General features: G+C 38.6%; 1 protein-coding gene across 2 annotated transcripts in view; it reads right to left on the reverse strand.

Moving 5' to 3' along the window:
- The window catches only part of nrp2b (neuropilin 2b), a 91,567-nt gene that overhangs the window by 15,034 nt on the left and 62,567 nt on the right, over nucleotides 1–13,966 (reverse strand). For both annotated transcript variants that reach the window (XM_073845264.1, XM_073845265.1), the window contains exons 10-12: nucleotides 13,795–13,939; nucleotides 3,892–3,969; nucleotides 343–486 (exon numbers count right to left, since the gene is read on the reverse strand). In XM_073845264.1, the coding sequence (XP_073701365.1) occupies nucleotides 343–486; nucleotides 3,892–3,969; nucleotides 13,795–13,939 (367 nt within the window). The remainder of the gene's footprint in view (nucleotides 1–342; nucleotides 487–3,891; nucleotides 3,970–13,794; nucleotides 13,940–13,966) is intronic.

The following is a 13,966-nucleotide window of genomic DNA, read 5'->3' on the forward strand; positions in this document are numbered from 1 at the left end:
CAGATTTCAACTATCACATTAATTACACAGCGGTAATGAGACGGATGGATAGAATATGAGAGGTGAGCGCTTGTGTGTGCGTAGATGCTAGTAAAGAGGACAAGGGCAAAGGAAGGTCTGAAAACGTCTTTCGTGCAGTGCGTTCACAGTAAGAACTTCTACCACTGTCCTTGTTTATTTTCTCAACAGTTCTTACTAGACAAGCACACTTGCCTTTTCAAAGTTTCTGATATTTCCAATGCTATCCTTAAATTCCCAATGTTTATGTTTCAAGAGATTTAGTGTAAACTTTTGGTTGTTTGCTTTATGCTATGCAATATTTTTTTTTAAAGATGGACTTACTGTCAGATCCCAGTGTCAGGTCCAGACTCGGACTAGAGGAACTATATAGAGACCACTTCAGATCAGACATGGGGTCATGGGTCCATCCACACATACTCTGCTCAAAGTCACACAGACCACCCAGAGACGAGAGCGTGGTGGGAGCTGGGGAGAGAGAAACAGAGAGAGCAAACCAGATTATATTCATTTTCCATGACCTCAGACCCTGCTGTAGGCTCTCCCATAACACACACATACTGTATGTGCCTCATGAAATCTATAGACATATTTGTCTAACGGCACAACTGATTTAATTCAATTCAACTTTAGATATGAACAGATTTGTCTCATTCTCCATACACAGATTCCTGTCTCACTGTATCTATACAGATTTGTTTCCCACTGTATGTGACAGATTGCATTTTGACTATATGTGATACATATTCATTAAAAATAATGTTTTAATAATAATTTTATTAGTAGTATTATCATTACATTAAGTAATATTTTTTCTGTCACAATTTCTTCAAGTTAAACCAAACTTTTATTTTGACGGGTTGCTGTGAAGACCTTTAAGTTGCTGTTTGTATATGATATGAGGATAGTTTTTCTCAATAAAAACATATTCTAAAGCAGTCATTCCCAAAGGCGGGGTCCCGACCCACAAGTGGGTCACGGGAGATTTTGTATGGGTCGCCAAGTCGAGCACTATTTTTCAGTGCGCTATATACTCTTGATTAAAATGTATATGTGTAGTTCACCTATTAGCCGCACGAGGGAGCTCGTCGTTTTCTTCTGCTTTCTTTTTTGTTGTTGTTCTTTAGCTGCGATCTGCATCGCCTGTTTCATACTCCATCTGCAGTGAGTGTGCATTGCGTATTTTTTCCCCCACCCATGTTAACGGATTGGAGCGTTCACACTGCACGCGGTTGCTGTCCGGCAGTACGTCCCAGAAGCAGTGCGTTTGCAGCAGAGCAGCGATCGTTTAGGCAGAGTCTATTTTTTAATGTGCTGCAAGCGCTGCATGTGCTGAATTAAAGTGACAGTGCATTGTTCGCTGTAAAAATGAACATGGATTGACACGAAAATGTCCCATAAATGCATATAAATGAAGTCCACTATTTCACAGTCAACACGTGGCTTTTTGCTAGGTTTAAAATAAGGAAAAGTGCAGTTTTAAAGAAAAAGGCAACATAATACGTGCACTTGTCCAGGTAGAAAAGTTCTTTTAAGGATTTTTTTTAATAAAGATTTAGTGCGAAAGAAAAGCATGAGAGCTGACTGTTTCTGTCTGTGGTAAGTTTTAATTAAAATATTTTTGAAAGTCCAATTTCAATTAGAAAAGGAAGCTAAAGCTTCCCTATGTTGTGTTTAAATGTGTTGCAACTTGCTTGAGCAACTTAATATACAAATCTAGAAGTCAAGTGCATTGAATAATACGTTGTTTTTTATTGAATTTAAACGTGAATATGTCTGTTATTGTATTAGTTTACTGTGATAAAAGAGGATCACAATGCTGAAAAAGCACTTTTGGATTTGAAATCAAAATAACAGATAAATATTGTGTTTGTGGTAAACAGAATTTTCTGCAAATCTGCATTTTACTTAAATAAAAAAAAAAAGTGCTTTGTCAAATATCTGTATCTTTTTTAAATAGTTAAGTGGAAGCATGACCTTAAAAATGGTCATACATATTTTGTTAATGCATAAATTCTCTTCGTGATATATGAACTATATGGGCCTAATGTTTATTGGGTCACAAGGATTTATCGACTTTAAAATGTGGGTCCCCAGAAAAAAAGTTTGGGAAACACTGTTCTAGAGAATATGTTTGTGCTCATGTACTCATATAATGAGTCGTCAGTGGCTGAAAACACCACAGTATGTGTGTAGTAAACAAAACCACGTGTCTGCCCCATTCATTCACACAGAAACACGCAGAGCATGCAGAATTCATATTTAAATAGTATTTTTGGCTTAATATTCACAGACACTAGTCCATATTGCATTTTGATTTAAATGTACGGACGTGATGTTTTGTTAACAAATTTCGGGAGGAGCTCGCGCAGATAATTAACACGGCCAATTCACCATCAGCAATCACACTCCCTATCCAATCACTACAGTCCCTTTAAATAACCAAGCAGTCCTACCTTCACTTATCTCTGATTTCAGCATCCCTCCCACCCCCCCTTTTATATTTCTCTTCACCTCCAGCTAGGGGGGAGCGCTGTTGGGTTCGGGCCAAATGCCGAGCTCGGACCCCTCTCCCTGGGCAGGGGGAGTGCCCCGGGCTCGGGAATGACTACCGAGCTCAGAGCCCTCTCCCGGACAGCACGCCAAACACGCTTAACTTTTACGGCGTTTATTATATGTAAGAGCGAACTCGTGAACTATTTTTGATTTATTCATCCACAATTTGGCATATTCCATGACATTCGTCATTCGCGTTATACAGTAAATTCCATTTTATGACTGGATTCTACAATTCCGTTTGTGATTCCGTGTCTCACCGTACATGATAAATTCCAGACAGTTTACTGTCTGACTCTATGTGAACGATTCCAGCCTCACTGTTATACACACTGACTGGCTCTGCTGCTGCTGGAGCTGTATTAACATGCAGACACCGACAGACTCCAGCACAGCCTCATCTACATGGAGCGCTGTGCCTCAGCATTTAGCGGGCCTCCGTCAGCCATCCATCCAAAGGCATGCTGCTATGCTAGTTAGCATAATGTTAGCGTTCATGCTGCGAGCTTCTACTCATCAACACATGAGTGTGTACAAATGGAGGGGCGGCAATCTGTTATTAGAGCTCTGGGAAAAGCAAGGCTGCAATTGAACTGCAGAGTACTGTAAATAAAAGTGCGCATGTGTGATATACTAAAATGCTTGCTTATATAAACACCCATGATTAAATCGAAAGACATGCTCCACTTGATATTCTCAATACATGTCAGTGAAGTTTCGAGTCTTTGTAATACACATACAGTTGAGGTTAAAAGTTTACATACACCTTGTAAAACCTACATTATTTTACCAAAATAAGAGTTATTTTTTATTTAGTACTGATCTGAATAAGATATTTCACATAAAAGACGTTTACATATTGTCCATAAGACTGATGCTCCAGAAGGAAAAACGATGCACTAAGAGCCAGGGGGTAAAAACTTTTGAACATAATGAAAATGTGTACATTTGTCTAATTTTGCCAAAAAAAAGTATTTAGTACTGCCCTTTAGAAGATACAGAAGATGCTTACATGTGTCCCAGAAGACAAAATAAGTCAAATTTACCCTGATCTTCAAATTCAAAAAGTTTTGAATGGGGTACTTTTTATAAATTCAACTATTATTTTCTCTTGTGGACTATATGTAAACATCTTTTATGTGAAATATCTTATTCAGGTCAGTACTAAATAAAAAATAACATGCATTTTGTATGATCCCTCTTAATTTAGTAAAATAATTAACATTTTGCAGATTCTGCAAGGTGTATGTAAACTTTTGACCTCAACTGTAGATAAGAATAAAAACTTTATTCTGGTAAGGTGCTCTGTTTGATTACCTGGTGTCCTGTGGGCGGTACTTGACTCCTCGTGAGGAAGAAGGGTAGGTGTGGCAGTGTCAGGAATGGTTGTAGATTCTGAAAGAAAGTACAAAACAGCCCATATTAGAAATAAGACATTTACAGTAGCCTTATGAGGCACTCTAAAGAAAATCCTGATTTGTACAGAAGTCTTCCTAACTTACACACATAGGCAAAAACTCCTCAAATAAAAATAAAATGACAGAATAATCACACATGAACGCACACAGGCATGCATGCACACCAGCATCTGTCCTGCAAAAAGTGGCCACAACCACCAGACACACGCAAACCAGACTGAGACAATTAAAAATGTGCACATGCACCACATGCACACATTGTGCGTTTACAATAAGAGAAATATTACAAAACCACAACTCGAAAAAAAAAATCATGAGCATCTGAGAACTATTTACTGTGAAGTGCACTAACTGAGATTGAGAAAGTATCTTCTGTAGACTGGGGCGAAGAAATGGCTCATCACCACTGCCATTACACCTCAGACCACTGTACCAGTTACCCACAATGCCTTTAAATGTGAAACCACTGCCGCAGCTATTTTCCATGAGTCACAAAACTTTTAAAGAGGTTCCCTTCTCTGACTTCATTTCACTCCTTTAGCCTTATTTCTTTTCTTTCTCTCGTCTATGAATTAATGTTGAGTTTTGGCCAAAACAACAAAAGCCAGACGGCAACAAAAACTTCAGTGTCTGCAGTTGCAACAGTGCTCTTGCGTGGTTTCTGCGGTGATAATTTGTTATGACAGAAAATGTTAAATCAGCCGTTGCATCTCTCTTCGTTCCCCGCGGGGGATCGAGCGAATGAAGATTTAGAGACAACGAGGCGTAAATGAGTAATGATTGTCAGCTCTTAAAGTCATTAATGTCATTACTCTTAACAATTCCCCGCTTAATTGGCAAATACGTGAGTGGCGTAACACTAATCATGTAGACACTTTAGCACAACATGAAAAGGAGAGGCCTACTGTAATATTAATATGTTATTAATTTCTATAAGCGGCTGCGTACATGAAAGGGATGCACCAGCTGGCTGCTTCTGACATTAAACTCTATTAATTTTCTGCCCTTTACAAATGCAATTAACCTCCCAGCAAGTCCTGGATATCTGCAAACCGAAAGCTCTCTCTCTCTCACCTAACACACCTTTTATTCTTTAGTCTCACATGCATTAAGTGTGACACACTCCTGTCCCAACTAATGTACAATACCATTTCAATGGTTGAGGTCGGTAAGACTTTTTTAATGTTTTAATGAAAAGTCTCTTGCTTACCAAATACAGAAAACACTGCATTTTCAGTCTTTAGTGTCACTTTATTCTTTAGAAATCATTCTAATATGCTGATTTGCTGCTCACAAATACGTTTTGTATTATTAATGTAGAAAGCAGTTAAAATTAGAGCTAGTTAGTCTATAATAATTTTAATCTAATTAATTACATGATGTTTCGATTAATTAATCAAATTAATCGCAAAATAAATTTGACTGTGAAACTACCCACAAAAGGTGATTTAAAGCTATTTTATGTTAAATGAGAAAGTATTAAGTAGAGATTGAAAAAAATTAGCTTTAGAAATAATATTATATTTGATTCAACATAAAATGAATTACACAAACATTTAAGCTATAACGGCCCAACGTAAAATATGGAACATAAAAGAAGACAGTCTTCAAAATTCTTTTATGTTTCACAAAAGAAAGTTTTGAAACGACATGAGGGTGAGTAAATAATGACCGAATTTTTATTTTTTGGGTGAACTATTCCTATTATATTTTATTTCTAAATTTTTTTATTAAATTATACTCTAAAAAAAAACTAAATCTGCCAGTGTCACAGTCTGGCTGGTTGAGGAGTGAAGATGGACGAGGAGAACCAGAGTAACTGAACGAATGAAGTTTATTAAATAAAATACTGCAAAATGAACAAATAAACAAAACCGGGAGCAGGAAATGAGCACATGGAACAAAACATTTTAATCGTGTTATGTATTCATAACAAAGTTAACGCCTTAAACTGACAGCCCTACTTAAAATTTGGCTAACTGTCACTTTTTATCATTTATTGCATTCTTGCTAAATAAAAGTACTAATTTCCTTTATAAAATATTATTGATAGCACACTTTTAAGCAGTAGTGAATGTTTCCCTTAAGAGCGTGTTAACAGAATGAGTCAATATAAGCACAAGTATCATTGTAGGCTGATCAAACTGGTATTTTCATTTGTTTGTCAGTTAGGATAATCTTTAACAACATTAAAGAGCATTTTAGGAATGACACCTGATATTTCTCTTCAAATGACACTCATTTCTATCCACCCTATGTGAAATATGCTGCTGATTTCTCCTGATACCTGAAGCTCAAGCTATGGATCAGAGCAAGACATGGCAATAGATTTCCAATATGCTCCAAAGCTCTATTGACGCAGCCAATTGATCTGGATCCCAGAACTCTCTGGGCGTCGCCTGAAATTTCCTTCACAGCCTGATAACACATTAAGGCCATGGAATATTTCCAAGTCTCAAAGACAGACCAGATATTTACAAGCAACGGCTAGTTTTGGGATCACTCCTCCTCGCCCTGAAGGATTACCTTGTTTTTAACCTCTGGATTCAGGGCACAGAGTAAAGTTAGCCTTGGTTCCTCTCTCATGGGCCCTGCTGAGCCTCGACAATCTCTGACTCAGCGTTTTCATAGCAAGACGGAAAAAATGTTCAATTATGTAGAAAGCCTTGGAGTAAATCTATTCCCCTGGCAGGCGGACGGACCGTACTTCACCGCTGACTGAGATCTTGAGCAGACACTGCATTACAAGCGAAAACAAAGACTGATGTGCGTTTGGGAGATGTGCGTTTGTGTGGTGTAACAAACAAAAACAGGAGTCAGATCTGATCAGCAACACTGAAAGTGATCATCAAAAGCTGATGTGAGTGTATTTTAAACAATGCGTTCAAGTCACAACCACATTAAACACAAGCGCATACTTAAACACTGACGCTTATTCATAGGCAACCTAATTAAACATTTCCAACTTGAAAGACGAGGCTTTTGGCCTCCGGAATTCAATAACAAAGGCGTTTTCCAGCAGCACTGAACTAATTAAAGCTTTTGTCTCTGTGTCTTTTGAACACAGAAAGTAACAGAAGGTTTATCATGCTATCTCTGAGCTAGTAAAGTCCCTAAATGCAAACGCACAGACACACACTGAGTTCAGACAGGCCTGTTTGCTTGGCCTCCGATAAGGACTTTCTTCGCGAGCTCAGTTAAACCAACAAATCATCTCCAGGTGATGGATATCAAATATGCTTCACATGCCTAGAAATATATTCAAGCGCTGAGTGTTCATATTCACGGATGTCCTCAGAGAACCCTGCTTCAAAACAACAGTGGCGATTTATAAAACCAATCTTCGACTGGCTCGATGGAGAGCGAATATAAACAAGTTTAGAGCATACAGTTACAAAATGAAGAAGGATGAACTTTAAAAGAGTTTTTAAGGTTATACACTGCACTTTAGCACCAGAGATCCAGTCATAAACTTTCTTAATGCTTGTCTCATTAAATATTTATACGCAGATGTGTTGCATATGTTAAACATATGTTAAACAGAGATGGCAAACCATTAATCAAAATGATTAAGCTACAGTTTCAGTAGATTTTACACAAAGAGTTTAGCCAAAAATTAAAATTCAAACCCGATTTGTACAACCGGATCTCATGACGAAAACGTACCTGTGGGAACTTTTTCACAAGATGAGAAATACGTATCGCCATGTACGTTTTGTGACATATTCGATATAAAATGTCCACTAAGTGCAGCTAAAAGAGTCGTTTTTTTTCCCGGAACATATGGTACGTTTATGTGACGTTGGTTTTGTTTCGCTATAACTCTATTGCTCCATGACATTTTAAAATACCGTATGTATCCGCACTAAACCTGATAATATGAACAAAAGCGAATGTGATGTAAAAACGCAATCACAAGCACGCCGTTTTAGCTTGTTTTTCGATCTCTCATCTTTTAGGTCTTTCATCGAGAGTCATGTTTTTCACAAGATTCGTACCCAAGGATTCTGTGTCCTAAATCCAATTCCGTGCCGGCTGTTCAGAAAGCGAAACATATGGAGTTGTAATCATAACTGTGTAAGAAAACAAAAAATGCTCACTGTTTTACCGCCTCTAGTGTTCATTTCTGTTGGAAACTGCAGTTATATGTACTTATTGGTACGCATTTCACGCCTTGTGAAGAATTTACCACCAATTCGCCAAAATGTACAATAATTACGACTATGACAGTATAAATGTTGCTCATGACGTTCCAAACCTGTATGACTTAATTTCTTCTGCAGAACACAAAAGATGATATTCTAAAAAATGTCTGTGTTTTGAATGTCTTTTGAAAGTCAAAAGTGTTGTTTTGGCCTCCACTGACTCTCACTGTTTAGGCAAGAATACTTGAAACAGTTGAAATACTCTTCACAATATATTCTTTTGTGTTCCACAGCAAAAAGAAAGTCGGGGTTTGACAGATTTATAATTTTTGGATAGCTGTACTGTACACTTTAAAGGCCATAGTAGACACACGTTATATAAGGAAGAGCTGGAAAGACGTGCTGTATGGAAAAAAAGAGGAGGGGAGGAATGGAGATCAACCTAAATATTTACACTGGGAGGATATGAAGAATGACATGAGGGCTTTGTGGGTAAATGCCTGTGTGCTAACATGGGTTGTGTAGGGGGACTACACTAAATAGAAACATGTGGCTGATAACTTCAAAGAGCCAATTCAACTAGATGAGGAGAGCCCGCTGTCCTTCAGCTCACACGCATCCATCCCGATAGAGAGATAGCAGTGGAAGATGGTGAGGGAGAGCCTCGGTTTTGGTGAGAGAATGAGGTTGAGCTAGAGAGCAGAGAGAAGTGATTACACTCTCCTCGTCAAAGATGAGAAGAAGTGGAAACAATTTTCCATCACATCACCAGCTGCCCAGGCAAGGAATGCTGTGTCTTAAACCACACCCACAATTCCCTTGATGGACAGCTATAGGCCACGCCCACACATCTGAGAATGATCACTGAGCACATGATGAGTTCTCTTGCTCTCTCATTTAGGTGTGTGTCATTCTTGTTCAGCCTTGTATGGTGTGTTTATGTTGTACCAATAGGTTAGAGCTTTGCTCACTCACTGTCCATCTTGGCCTTTGCTAGCTATTTAAATGTCTAAGTAATAGGCATAAAATATAGCTCCTGATGATAAAAGTCTGTCAAAATCAAACCATATTTTAAATCTTCAATAAAAAACGACGGCATCATAAATTTGGATTTATTAGCTCGATTCATACTGAAACAACAATTTTAAACTACAGCAACCCTCTTCTCTTGAATCTCAGAACCTCATCCTGAGAAGGAAGCGAAGGCAAGGTGAGTTTGTTCTCAAGGGTTGCATGCTATGTTTAAGGTGTCTCCCTGCACCTCCTGCAATTTTGCATGTTGCACCCACCAGAGGTCACTGTCTTCTTCTTTCTACCCCTCTCTCTCTCTCACCCTCTGTTCTCTCAAAGACAGGAACCTCTGGCTTGACGTGAGTCCAGTAATGAATAATAGACAAGGGTGCCTGATTGAAATATCTAAAGTCCCTCTGTCTTTCACGGTCTTGCTCTCACAAGGTCTGTCTGCCACGCCTCTGTTTATTTATTCATCAATTCATTATTTCTCTCTTCGTGTCCCTCACTTCAAATTTCCTTCCTCCAGGGGAGTGATGGGATTTGGGGACAAAATCGTAGCTTAGCCACAGCTCAGAATAAATACATGACCTTAGTTTGTGTGTGTTTGTACAGTATATAGGAGCAGTACGGTATATTTAATGATATATAATTGCAGTTTGACACATGTAATGTAGAGTTAAATGGTCATTATCATCAAATAAACCCTTGGCATTAACCTGCTTAGTACATGGCTACTTACCAAATAAATGGACATTAAATTGTTTTGAGACTGTGGTATGATACCATGATGAAAGAAATTGTTTGCTTGAGACAATGGTCAGTTTTACAGTTATGTGTTCATTATAACAATTTGTATTAACCCCTCTAATTACATGAAATTAAATGTGTGTTTGTGTGCGTTCAGTCAGTCAACAACTATGAACGTGGCGGCAGATGTGTGTGATTGGCGTAAACATCTCTGTGCAGTGAAGTGAGACTGATGTAGCACTGTGAATATTTAACGTCTCTCTCTCTCTCTCTACGAATCCCCACGGCCCCTCAAAAGCAGAACAACAGCAGCCCCGGCCCCTGCGTCACTCATCCTCGCACCACAGCTGCAAACAACCACAATTTACCAAAGTACGGTTTGCTTTAGAGAGTCGAATTAGGACCATCTCACTTAAACGAGGTCTTCAACGTAGGTCTGTATGTTTTTTGTTGTCAAACGGCTCCTTTGAGGACGGGTGCCGTTAGTGATCACCGTGGATGTGCATAACAGATGGTAGGAAACGAAAGAACCATAATGTTATGCGTATGGGTGGAAACAAAGAAGGTACGAAAGAAAAATACACACAGTTCAAAGTCGCATGTAAGTGTATATAACACTTCTGTAGCTGGGGGTGTTGTGTTTATTTTTAATTAAAACGGATAATTTTGTCTGTAAATTCCGCCTTGATGAGCCACATTGAAGTTGCTGCCAATAGCCAATGAATACACACAGAAACTTTTGAAAACGATGGCGAGGCCCACATTCGCTCTGTGCATCCTTGACGATCGTGTAAACAAGTACATCATGCTCATTGTTGTACCCGCCAGTGACTGGCAACTAAATTCCTGTTTATACTTTTACACGCATACCCAGTGTGCATGGATGTGACATGCGTTTTCAGTTGTGTAGTCTGGACGTAGATCTTTTGTAAATGCAGAGAACGAGGCTGTGTGGACACAGGATCGTTTTTTATTTCAAAACACTGTTTAAAAACAAAAACACACTAGTGTAAACAGTGGCATAATATCAAAACAAAACAAAATCCTTCTTCACTCACCCTCACACCTTAACTGCAAACAATTTACCACAATTTACAACAATAAAAACAAAACATAAAACCGAAAACAAAACATAAATCTGTATAACTGGAAATAATTGATTTACAAAAGTAAAAGTAAAAGCAAAACCAAAATCTACAAACAAAACAATGAAACGAAACAAAAGAAAATGCTTCTTTACTCACACTTGCACCACAACTGCAAGCGACCAATTCACAAAAGTAAAAACAACAACAAAACAATGAAACAAACAAAACGAAACAAAAACAAACAAAATAAAACAAAACCCTTCTTCACTCACCTTTGCACCACAACTGCAAACAACCAATTTACGAAAGTAAAAACAAAAACAAAACAATGAAATGAAACAAACAAAACAAAACAAAAACAAACCTCACTCACCCTTGCACCACAACCGCAAACAACCATTTTACGAAAATAAAAACAAAACACTGAAATTAAATAAAATGAAACGGACAAAATAAAATAAAACAAAACCCTTCTTCATTCCCCCTCGCACCATAACTGCAAACAACCACAATTTACAAAAGTAACCGAAAACAAAACAAACCAAAACCCTTTATAACTAGAAATAACCAATTTACAAAAGTAAAAACAAAACCAAAAACTAAAACAAAACAATGAAATGAAACAAAACATAATGCTTCTTCACTCAGCCTTGCACCACAACTGCAAACAATTAGTAAAAACAAAATCAAAAACAAACTAAATTAAATGAAACAAACTTAACCAAAACAAAACCCTTTTTTATTCTTCTTCTTTTATTCTCTTAAATTATTCTTCTCTCACCCTTGCACCATAACTTCAAACAAACAATACAACAAACAAAATGAGAAAACAATGAAACAAACAAACAAACAAACAAAACCTTCTTCACTCACCCTCGCACCATTACTGCAAACAAACAATACAACAACAAAATGAGAAAACAAAAACAAAACAATGAAACAAAACAAAAAACAAAACCCTTCTTCACTCACCCTCACACTAAAGCTGCAAACAACCACAATTTACAAAAGTAAAAACAAGCTGAGAACAAAACAAAAACCTTCATTACTGGAAATAACCGATTTACAAAAGGAAAAACAAAACCAAAAACTAAAAACAAAACAATTAAACAAAACAAAATGCTTCTTTACTCACTTGCACCACAACTGCAAGCAACCAATTTACAAAAGCAAAAACAAAACAAAATTCTTCTTCACTCACCCTTGCACCATGACTTTAAACAAACAATACAACAAACAAAATGAGAAAACAAAAACAAAACAATGAAACAAAACCCTTCTTCACTCATCCTCGCAACATTTATGCAAACAAACAATACGACAAACAACAAAATGAGCAAACAAAAACAAAACAATGAAACAAAACAAAAAACAAAACCCTTCTTCACTCACCGTCACACTAAAGCTGCAAACAACCACAATTTACAAAAGTAAAAAAAAAAAAACACAAAACAAAACTCTCAAACCCTGCTTCATTCACCCTCGCGCCACAGCTGCAACCAACCAAAATGTACAAATGTACAGTTAACTTTAGAGAGCCAAATTAGGAGCATCTCACTCAAACCGTAGGCCTGTATGTTTTTTGTTGTCAAACGGCTCCGTTAGTGATCACCGTGGATGCGCATAACAGATGGTAGGAAGAGAAACAGCCATAATGTAGTGCGTACGGCCGGAAACAAAGAAAAATACACAGAATTCAAAGTCGCTTGGAAGTATATATAACACACGAGTGTGTTTGTGTATCTCGGGATCTGTATGTGATTAGATTTACTGTGGAGATTAGAAACTGGGGCTGTAGTTTCAACAGTGAGTGGGGTAGATTGAGCCCCCTGTGTCTTGAACATCTGGTGCGCAGTTGTGAACCGCAGAGCCTCACCGTACTATCATCGCATTCCCTCACGCAAACATAACCATGTGTACACAAACACAATCGACCGTCAATCCATTTTTCGTCACTCATTAACTCACTGGCTTTGATCCCTCCCTTATTTCTTTCATCCGCTTTGATTATCACTCTCTTTCTCTCTCTTGATCTTTTGCTCTCATTCATTTATGGCCCACAGGCTCCGTAAACCTGTGCCAGTATTGCACCAAGCACTGCCGATGACACATGAAGCTTTCATCCAGGATCTCTTCTCCTGACTGCAAAGTGCCACCAACTAACCCTGAGCCAGCACCAGCTCTGTCTGACTTTTCATCATCATGCCTTCCTCCTCCTGCAGTCTTGCCATGCTAATAAACCTGGGCACCAAGCCCTGAGGCTTCCCCTGGTCTCAACCCACATCGTCCTTTCTAGCAGCTCCTCTAATGCTCCTTCGCCCCCGGCGCTCCTGCAGACACAGAGCCATGAAGACAGCCCGTCGATTACTGCCCCTCGGCCTGCTGCTTTATAGAGCCCAGGCCAGGTCCGGAGGGAGCAGCCGCATGTCCTTTTGGCTGATCGTCATGCTGTGACAGGTAAAAGATTCAAGAGGAGGCGATATGAAGGACATCGGGGACAGAGAGCAAAGATGGAAGTGACAGAGAGGCTGTAGGACTGCTCTGCTTCTTTCTACTGCTGTAGCTGGGGGGGGGGGGGGTGTTTATTTTTAATTAAAATGGATAATTCTGACTGTAAAATCTGGATGATATGAGCTACGCTGAACTTGCTGAAGTTGCCACAGGCAATGTAAACAGCCTACAGCTAGGCTAATGAACTTTTATTACTCAGCGGATTAATTGTTTATCGTGATTATTATAAATCTGCTTTGTGTCACGTCCAAAGACACAGTGCAATAAATAAATAAAGCATACACAGACAGGTCTTACCTGGCAAGTCACAACCCAGTATCTCCAGTCTCATTCCGATGCCGGCGGGGGACCACCTCTCTGGATACACTCGGATAAACTGGGCCACAATTTCGTCAAAGCGTCGAATCTCTGGGGTGTCGTAGTGAGTGTTACCCTCAAAAATCTGGAGGAGCAGAATCACAAAAGCACT

This window comes from Garra rufa, chromosome 8 (genome assembly GCF_049309525.1).
Source record: "Garra rufa chromosome 8, GarRuf1.0, whole genome shotgun sequence".
Lineage (NCBI taxonomy): Eukaryota > Metazoa > Chordata > Actinopteri > Cypriniformes > Cyprinidae > Garra > Garra rufa.